Below are 10,572 nucleotides of genomic sequence, written 5' to 3'. Positions count from 1 at the left end.
TCCCAGCGGCCCGCGCGCCGTGTGATCGTGGCCGGTGGGTTGTACATTCGGCAGCAGTAGGCCGACCGGATGCTCTTATTCGGTTATCTTTAAACGTTAATATCTCCTTAACTATTGCTGACACCGCAAAATAGTACAAGACTTTTCGACTCAGTGTAGTCTGTTCTACCCACGCACGAAATATTTTGCGGTCGTTACCAGACACCCTGTATAGTATGTATTTTTCGATATGTAGGTTATATCAATTTGTATGTGATAGACTTAAGATTATGGCGCACAAAAAACTTAGTAATAAAACGTAGGCAATAAGCAAATTGGCCAATCACAATAGAAATCGTAAAGCAATAATGTAAGCTATAGCAAATCAAAATGTTGACTTGTTTACTGCTTATGTCTTACTGCTTAAGTTTTTTTATGCGATATAGTCCTTAATCCTCCGCCGAGTTAACCCTAGAACGCTATTCGTATAAATACATATCGATACATAAATTTTACGTACAAATAAGCGAGGTTATTATTAAGCGCTAAGCTATGCCTTCAGTGGTTACGAAAAGATCCAATCTGTCATGTTAAAAACTAGGATAAGCGAGGACAAGCTTTTAAAAATTGAGTCCGTCATATGTGTATATCAGATTAAACTCTTCGATTAGTATTATAACAGAGAGCGTAGTAAGTGATTTCATTTTTTAAGCGGTTTTCCGTTATTATATGTATATTTTATTGATAAGTGGTATGGGAGACATATTAGACATTTCAAGATTCAATTGAATGTATGTTTATCTTTCTTTCCTTCTCAATTGAATGTATGTTTATCTTTCTTTCCTTCTAAGTTAATAATTAAGTTGTTTGTGTTTCTAAAGAGAAAGATATTAAAAATGTAAAACGTATGAAAATTTTGTTAAATCAGGATGGGTACTCAAATCTTATAAAAGCATTCCCTGAGAATTCCAGGTTTTTCCATGAATTTTATTCAAAATTCCAGGTAAGATTATAAACATTGTATAGTAGAGATATTCCTAAACAAATAATTCAAAAATTATATATATAAATATAACTTTTGTTTACAATATTATAAAAAATATAATTCTTATATTTAAAAAAAAATAAAAAATATATAAATAATATTTATAAGTAAATAACATTTAGACAACACATACTGAAATCCATTTTTTTTAAAGCTTGAATTTGTTTGTTAAGTGCCTCTACTTCCTTCTTTCGAGCATTTTCGAAAATTCGAATTTAGCCAGTCTTAAGAAAATTTATAGTCTTACTTAAGATGCCTTTTCATGTTGACTTTCATGTGTGTTATAGCACATACCTATAATATAATAAATATAATCATACGTATACATCGCCCATCTATTGTCAAGCAACTTTCGCATTACAAGACTGCCTGGGAATGTCCACGTGTGGGCTACGCTTTAATAAATTTTCTATTAACAAGCGTAAGGAGACAGTAAAGCAACTTCGATCGACACACGGATATAAAAGTTTCGTTGAACCATTGAAACGTTTAATCACATTGGTCGTTAGTCGGAAACTCTGAGTTACTCGACCAATATAATTAAACGAACAACAGACAGTACATTTAACCGTATCAACACTAATTAATAACGAGGCTCAAAGAAACTCCAGGGTAGTCTCTGCAAACCGCGAGCAACGATAACGGTGCTTTCGTCGTAGTTTTCGCTCGAAAGAACTTCTGCACGGAGGAAACGCCGAGAAAAAGTTCGCAAGTAAAAGCGGAAAGATCACCGGGGGAAATAAGATAAATGCAATCTCCTTTCTTAATTTCTGGATTAACGAAGAACGCAGAGAAGGACTCGAAGCTTTTACTTGGAAATCGACAGAAGTCGAACGTGGATTTTGTGAAAAAGGCCGCGATCTGCCCTCCCAGGAGATACTCTCGCTGAGAAATCTTGCCGCGTATTTCCTTGCTTAATCTCCGTAAAAAGGGAAAGATAAATTTCAGAAAAGAGAACGAGATAAATTCATAAGTATTATATCGTCATTAAGGAAAATTCGCGCGACTGTCCTCCGCGGCAGTCATGTATCGTTTCTCATCAGTTTCGATTAACGGAAAATCGAGACCGCTTATCTCGCGAAGGCGTGACATAATATCGCCGTCGAAGATCGGATGCGCCGGAGATGAACGCAGAATGGTAAATCGATTCTGTACGAGATAGCCTTGCGTATCGGCGAGAAGATTGACTTATTGATCGAGCATGAGCCTCCCGTCGAGCCAAGTAAGTGAACTCGACATTGGATACAGACGATCATACTTCTCGCAACATCTGATCTCGTGTTTGTCCGCGGAGGAGTGTTCAGGTGTTGTTCAATCAATCTTCAGAGCGAGCCGCTGATGTTCCGCGAGCATCGCATCTCGCAACATTTTATCGAAAAATTGATTTGTCTAACACTTCATGCTTTATGTGAGACAAAGGAACTTTATCGCGTGCTAGTTTTAACTCTGCGATAATTATTTAAATAATGATTAAACTTTTATGGAGAACTTACCTTCAAAATGTTTTCTACATCTGGAGTATCAATCGATGCTCGCGAGTTAGACCCCTGAAAAAGGAAAATTAAAAAAAATTAGTTGCGATTGTCGTGCAACTTGTTTATCTTTATTTACTGTATTTTTATTAATCAGGGTTGTCACACAAATTCTACTTTTCCCTGATTACCAGGTAACATTTTATGAATTTCCCTGACGTTCAATAATAAATTGAAATTTTTTTTCTATTTTCGTCCTGGGTAATGTTTCATCAAGAAAAAATTTCTTGTCTTCAAGAGCATGTCTTGTCTTGATTTTCAAGATAAGAAATTTCGTTTTTCTTGTCTGGATCATTTCTTGGCATTGAATTGAATTTCTTGATTTTTTAAGCGGGCCCTTGTGGCTCTTTGACTACGTCTAGGGTTGCTAAATCTACTAGTGAGACTTCCGGGACATATCTGAGTCGGGAAAAATTATTAGATTCCTGAGATTATTAGATATAACTATTATTGTTATATTTATTAGTATTATAATTGCTATATAATTTAATCATTCCTGATTTAATTGATACTATTAGTAGAAGTACGCAAATGTTTATACATAAATACTTTTGCCAGTAATTTCGCAATATTACTTGCATTTTATACATCCTTTACATAAATGTAGAGGTTAATATCTGGTACAACAAGGACGTATCGGTGAATATGATTTAATTTGGTTACATGAGGGACTTCATTTTTTCAATAATCGATTTACACTTTGCTCATATGCTATTTTGCTATTTAGAGAAAATGTATGAATATACATTTCTATATTATATAACTTGTTAAATACCATTGGAAATATAAATACAATTGGAAATTTTGAAACCTAACTTATTCAAAACTTTTCGAATCGGAAATGAAATATTAAAATATTAAAATAATAAAATATTAAAAATAAAAACTGTTACGGAAATTCAAGAAATTTCTTGACTTATTTTGTCAAGAAATCTTGGTCTTGAAAATAATTTCTTGTCTTGAAATAAATTTCCAATTTCTTGTTTTGGTCTTATCTTGATTCAAGACAAAACCAAGACAAGATTTCTTGAATCTTTTGATTTTCTTGAATCTTTTGAATTTCTTGATCTTGATGAAACACTAGTCCTGGGGGTCAATCATGTAATTTTTTTATATTCGACCTATATAAGTCGAAAACGTGAAAAGTGAAAATTTTTACACACACACGCACACGCACACGCACACGCACACGCACACGCACACGCACACGCACACACACACACACACACACACACACACGCACACACACGTATGTGTATATGTACATACATGCATAGATAAAAATTTTCACTTTTCACGTTTCCGCTCTAGGGAAAAAGTTATATGATTAACTCTTGATTTAAAAACCGTTAAATATTTTATTGAGATCAATTTAACATAGCAATGTAAATTCTTATTAATGTTGCTACTTAATTGTTGACACTGCTTGCATTTTTAATTGTTAGGTTGGTAGTATTCTAAAACTGCGTTAGCGTGATGTACGTATGTTCAACTTTTTTAAAGCCAAGAATTTTAATTTTTCAGAAAATTTTGCAAAATTCTTTTATTCTTGCCCTTAATTTGCCTGACCATTTTCAATTTCCCTGATATAATTCCCTGATTTCCAGTTTTGTGGCAACCCTGTTAATATATTAATGTATTAATATATTAATGTATTAATTAAAATTAAATTAATATATCTAATATTAATGTATTAATAAAATAATATAAATCTATTTCTGGCAGAATAAAAACGTAAACGTATGAAAAAATTTACATCATGAAGAATAACGCTATTTTAATTTGGATAAGTATCTAAAGTTAAACAACTTCATTTCCTCGACAGATCGAACTGTCTTTTCGAGCGTATGAGGACCAAATTCAAAGCGTCTCATACGCATTCGCGGATTAATTTATACAAACGAACATATCCTCCTTCGTGAATTTCCTCCGCGATTTATGACGAGCCTCCTCGAGCGATCATTAATCAACATCGCCGAGAAGAGAAGGCATTGAAAAGGGTGTGGAGTAGGGATGAGACGAACGGGAGAATACATCCTGAAAGGTGGTATTACGAACAACGTCGAGTAGTCATTCCTGGAAAGAAAACGCGTGAACAATGGAGAATGTGTGAGGATGGCTGAAGCACCGGATGATAGAAGGAAAAAGGGTGACAGGGATGCGAGGAAAGGGTTGAGAGTGTCTACTAACTTTTAGCCGGAGGATACCGCGTCGCGGAGAACGGGGCGAAAAACGGAGGCAGACGAGACTGGATAATCACAGAAAAGGAACGAGCGAAAAATGGGAAAACCCGAGAGAGACAGAAAGCGAGAAAAAGGAGGTAGAGATATACTTGTACATATTATTATACTTGCGAGCAACGAGACGCGATAAATAGAGAAATGTTCAAATTATAGTAAAATGTTTAAATTACGGATTTGAAAGAAATTAATCTTCAAACTTGTTTATGAGCAATTCACAATCGAGTAATAAGATTTAATTATTTCGTTTTTATTTTTGCACTGTACCGACAGTTAATTAAATTATTTCCGTCAAAAAGACGCAAACACGAATTACTTTTTAAACAGAAATATCAGATATTTATGAAGGAATAATAAAAGATGTGGGTGAATCGGAATAAAAAAAAATGGAGAAAAAGTAACGCAAGAAAGACTCAAGATACATTATTTCATTAACAACGTAGACGATACTTAGATTGCGAATTTACCGCCGGTTGACAACCACGACCGCATCCCTCTTTTTTCCATTTACCTTTCTTTATACGTAATTCCGAACTAATTTCGCGGATGAGGACGAATGGCCAACGATTCGAACGATCCGGCGGCACCCATTGTCAAAGAAAGAAGAAAAAGAATGCCGGAACTGTGGAAGAAGCGGCGAAGGGACGGACGGGAATCAATTTTCCACAGAAGAACGCGAAGGAGGGAGAAGAAACAGAATGCTCCTCATACTCCCGATCGATCTTAATTGTATAAGTACACCCGAAGAAAGAGAGGCACTTCAAAGATGGGCAACGTATGATCGACAAAAGGAGGGACGAAGAGGACACAGAAAAAGGAGACACGATCGATAGTCAATCTCAATGAAATTTGCACCTCGAGGAGCTAGACGTAATAGCGCCCGCCGACTCGAAACTCCAACTCTCCCTCTCCCTCTTTATCCCTACCCCAATCTGGACCACCCCGCCCAGCTGGATTTCCATTGAAAAGCAATTCGTTCTCTGTCAACGAGAACCTGTCGAGCCAACTGGTTTCGTTTGATACCCACCGGATGATCCCGGAATGGAAATTCAAAGTCGGCGTGAAGGAGAGAGAGGATGAGGATAATAATAACCTCTTTATTATAGCTCTTTGGTGATTAATGCCATAGTTGCTTGATCTTTCTCCTGTGATTTGCGAAGGGAGGAAACGTCATGATTTGTTCGTCTGAACGCGGAAACGAAGAGCGTTCCAGATGTCGAGAAGTGATCAATAATTGAAGATATTGCTGTAGTAACCGAACAATTCGGTGTATCAATTTTTCCAAACATACGCTTTCGTGTATTCGAAATTAATGTAATTATTATAATGACTATTTACTGTACCAATCGCGGACACTCAATGAATTGCTAATGCACTTTACATATATTCGTTGGTAATTAAAATTAAAAAATTATCTTTTACAGAGAATGATATCGAAAAATATCGAGAACAGTAATTTACCAATATTAAAATTGCGTTATTACAATGGAGTCTGAAGAATAATTAGGAGTACATAGGGAGGATTATTGGCAAGCATAATGATTTCCAGCAACTTGTTAATTTCGACAATATCTCGTTTAGTAACGCGCGACAATAGCGTCGAGCTGCCACGGAAACTTCGCTCTTAATCTTCTTACGTGACAAATAATCGCAACTCTCGGCGAGACGTGCTATTAAAGTAGTTCGAGACTTTGTGAGTCTGACATCGCCGCGGCATCACCGGCGCACTTATCGAGAGACCGTTAATATCATGTGAATTTAATGATACGTTAAACAAAAAAATCAATGCATTAAATAAAACAGGAAGACGATATTTTAATTCATGAGTTTTAATTCCGATAAAATACACTGCTCAATTCGATGTCAAATTATACTCAATTTGAATTATTTTTAATCATTTCTAGGTTACCACTGCTCCTATCACGACTAATCCTACTCAAAAAATATATCGTTAATTTAACAAAACAGTAGAATTAAATAATTTAATTATTACTTTAATACTACTCCTTTAATATATAAGAGTGTGGCTTATGGACTTTCATTATGTAATCTTGCAATCTAAATGCGGAGAATATTACAATGATCAATTAGTCTCAAAAACTACATCTTCTCGAAAGCCTTCCGAAATTCTTTATCACGTATATGACGTGAGAAACTGATAACAAAATAAAAAAATCAAAAATAACGATTTAAAATTGTCTGCATAAGATGGTATTCACACTGATTGTTCCTTTAGCACTGAACACATCAATTTATGCAGAATTTTTCTCTGGTCGATTATTTATTTCTCAATACCACTGGAACGCTTTCAAACTTTAGATTAATCTTCTTGTTCCTTGACGTGCATGCGAGACATTCCAGAAATTATGTACAAGCATTCTTCATTCACGTGTTCGCGGGTCGGTACTCCTACGATCATTTTTCATACTCGTCAGTTTAGAATTCACTCGTTCGCGGTAGAATTAACCAAGCGAAAGAATCGATAAGGAGAAAAGTTTTAAATATTATCGCTTTATATAATCCAGGTAATAACTGTAATATTCATGTAAAAATAAAAAATTGTTGGAGCAAAATGAATCGATCCACACTATAACTAGATAACCCTGGATCGATAATCGATTGCCGATGGTGCTGCCGGTATCGACTTTATCCTACTTCTTTCCTTTCTATGTTTTTTTATTTCTTCATATATACACTCTCTCGTCAACATGGCGTATTGTCTGTATCACCTTTTTTTTCAAAGCATGTATCAATAAAATTCAGTCAGTTATATTTTGCAAGTTATGCTCAGTTACTTCGTGACTTCGACCATTCTCCCGACCCGTAATTTGTAACAAAAATATATAAAATCGTCCTTCTTATTTCCTTAATAAATCTTTATCTAATCTTTTTATATATCCTTTCTTTTCGTAATGTCTAATCGTTTCATATTCATGAAAAATTCTCATAACAAAACTCATGCAATTCGGAATCTTTTATCGTGTTTCCTCGTTTTATCGTGACGCTGTTATATTAATACTTTTCGATCACTATCGCCGCTCTTTCGACCCCACGATATCTATGTCGCAGGAAACACGCGACTTCCGGGACACCCCGCGTGCAAACAATCTCCACTCGAAGCGAAACGATCAAACCTCCGTTACCTCCGAAAAGCCATTATCGTCCACTCTCAAGGGAACAGATGGTCATTGCGCATGCAAACCGTATCCAAAATGATTCGAGTCACCCGAGTGATCGACGCGCGCGAGAGACAGAGACACAAAAAAGATCGATTACTCACGTTAACTTCAATCAGCTTCAGTCGGCAGGCGAATTGAGTGCGGCTTGAAAGGCTGCCGCCGGGGTTACCGGCAACACTTCCGCTGGAATTGCCGATCGGCACCGTGCCGTTGCTTCCTCCGGTGGAAGGTGGTTGAGGCAGCGGCGGGCCCTTAGCTGGAAGTAACCCGTGGTTGCGATGATCGTTGCCGCCGTGCTTAACCGGTTGGCCAGGATAACTACCCCGACCACCGTAAGGCAGTTTGCCGTCGGCAGGTTTAACGAAGCCACCCCGCTGGTGATTTGCACTCGACGAGGAAGACGCGGCGCTCGTGCCCCGAAGTCCACCAGGCTTCTTGAACTCCGGCCCCGAGGACGGGGAACAGCTTCTGCCGGAGCTGTCCGTGCCCGACTTGTGGGCGGAGGGCGTCGGCGAGGGCGCCGGACTCTGCGGGATGCCACTCTGTTCGATGCCGAACAGGCGCTTAGGCTTATCGAGTAGATGCTTCACCAGCGAATAGTTGCCCAGCTTAGACTGGATTTGTGGATCAGGATTTACCTAAAAAAAGAAAAAGGGTAGAAAAACATTAGTCGTGAATGAGATCTGTTATTCTATGTCACGGTACTCGACTTTAGCTTGAAATTGTAGATACTTTAAACATCTGAGAAAAAATGTGTAATTTATATATTAATGGTATTCCTAATACTAAACTCTTGAAATTATAAGATTTAATAACATTGAACAACAAATTTTTGCTTCTCAATAAGTAATAGATGTTTCTTATAGAGCTTTTACATTGAAAGAGAATATGCTTTCAAAAATTCCATCACCCCTTTAATTACACTCAGAGAAAAAAGTCGTATCAGTAACTACTTTGTAGTGAAATAGCGCCTCAACTATATACATATTATTAAATTCTAAAATAAGAATACTAGATTAAGTGAACTAAGAAAATATAGTACATTAACCATATAATCAATTTATAAATGGTTAATATTACTATATTTTCTTAGTTCACTTAATTTACTTATTGTTGTTATTAAAGCTTTATAATACATAGTTACAAATTTGTGTATGCATTTCTTATTTATTTTTGTCTTCCAAGTTTGAAACCAACGCTGCGCCTTTTATCGTAAGCTGAGTGGTTTCCTTCTTAGGAGAAACTGAACTCCGCTACGTCCCTCTGGTGACAAAGCCGCGTACTACTCGTACTGAGCAACACTTTAAAAATTTTTGTCTAAACTAGAAAAATGTAATTGTTATATCTATTTGCATGAAGTCCAAGTAACTACTCAATGTAGTTGAGTCACTATTTCACTACCAATTAATAGTGCATACAATTTGTTACCGTGACTATATTTTTATAATATTCAGCACTACTTTAGTTTCTATTACTTTGTAAAACTAGTTACAAGTACTTCAATTGCAAAAGTTGCCAAATTTATAGTTGCTATAACTATTTCGTTTTCTTTCAGTGTAGAAACTCTGATTTGAAGTTTTTATGTAACAACGCAAATTTGTAATATGTATATATATAATTATAAAAGATTTAAATATTTTTTAGAATATATGAAAATAAATATAAGTTCTTTCATTATTTAGGTATGTACAATTTTAAATGAAATATTCGAATAATAAAATTTAATAGAAAATATTTAATGTCAAAATATTACAGCGATTTACAAGGCTCTTAAGCAAGCACTTAAATGGTGATTCTCATGTATCTTATTTCATAAAATAAAAAAAGTTGTTAAATTGTTTAAATTTGTAGTCTTTTCAAAAATAAAACTCTTGATGTCTTAAAATCTGTGGAAACTATTTTAATTTTATATTCTTTCTCAGCAGCTGAAAATACATAAAAATTATCATTTATAAGAATTGAGAAACAGAAACCTTGTAAATCTGTGTAATTAGCTTATACATGTTACTTAAGAGAGATTAACGTGAGTATATAAAAAGCACAAAAAAGCATTTTCACATAATCTAGACTTGTTAAATGTCAACAGAAAATCCACTGTTAATAAGTGTAAACAAAGAAAAAGCTGCGCGGCAAATATCTCGCTCGTATCTTAGAGATAAGATTCTTCGGCAAGTTACGTTATCAATTAGCGCATTTTTAATTAGAAAATCACAGGGGAAATTCTCAATTAACTTAGCGACCCCACATAAAGCTACTAATTGCTGCTTAAGCTTTCACCGGGAGAAATTCATTTCGTCGACGGGAAATCGGGATGACAAGTTACATCTCAGATATACGCCTAAATAGAACACGATGGTCGTGAGGGGTAATGTAAGGGTGACGACATATATAACAAATCAATCATATTACGGTGGCGCTCTGTAAGCAGCCTTAGCTCCCGTCATTTATCAAACAAAGATCAGCGATGAGACGCAACAAGATGCAGCGATCGGAAAATGTAATCACCGAAACCGTCAGCAGCATTCATCGTGTTTTATCGTTTATTATACGTGTGCGTGCGTGCGTGCGTGCGTGCGTGCGTGCGTGCGTGCGTGCGT

The 10,572-nt window shown here is 35.9% G+C and overlaps 1 protein-coding gene across 5 annotated transcripts in view; it reads right to left on the bottom strand.

Annotated features, from left to right (window-relative positions):
- lilli (AF4/FMR2 family member lilliputian) overlaps positions 1–10,572 on the bottom strand; it is a 323,624-nt gene that overhangs the window by 113,307 nt on the left and 199,745 nt on the right. For all 5 annotated transcript variants that reach the window (XM_018445975.1, XM_018445974.1, XM_018445972.1 and 2 more), the window contains exons 5-6: positions 8,077–8,614; positions 2,518–2,571 (exon numbers count right to left, since the gene is read on the bottom strand). In XM_018445975.1, coding sequence (XP_018301477.1) covers positions 2,518–2,571; positions 8,077–8,614 — 592 coding nt within the window. The remainder of the gene's footprint in view (positions 1–2,517; positions 2,572–8,076; positions 8,615–10,572) is intronic.

Source organism: Mycetomoellerius zeteki, unplaced genomic scaffold (assembly GCF_001594055.1).
Source record: "Mycetomoellerius zeteki isolate Tzet28-1 unplaced genomic scaffold, Tzet1.0 scaffold172, whole genome shotgun sequence".
In the NCBI taxonomy this organism is placed as follows: Eukaryota; Metazoa; Arthropoda; class Insecta; order Hymenoptera; family Formicidae; genus Mycetomoellerius; species Mycetomoellerius zeteki.
This window is presented reverse-complemented; position numbering and strand designations above follow the sequence as displayed.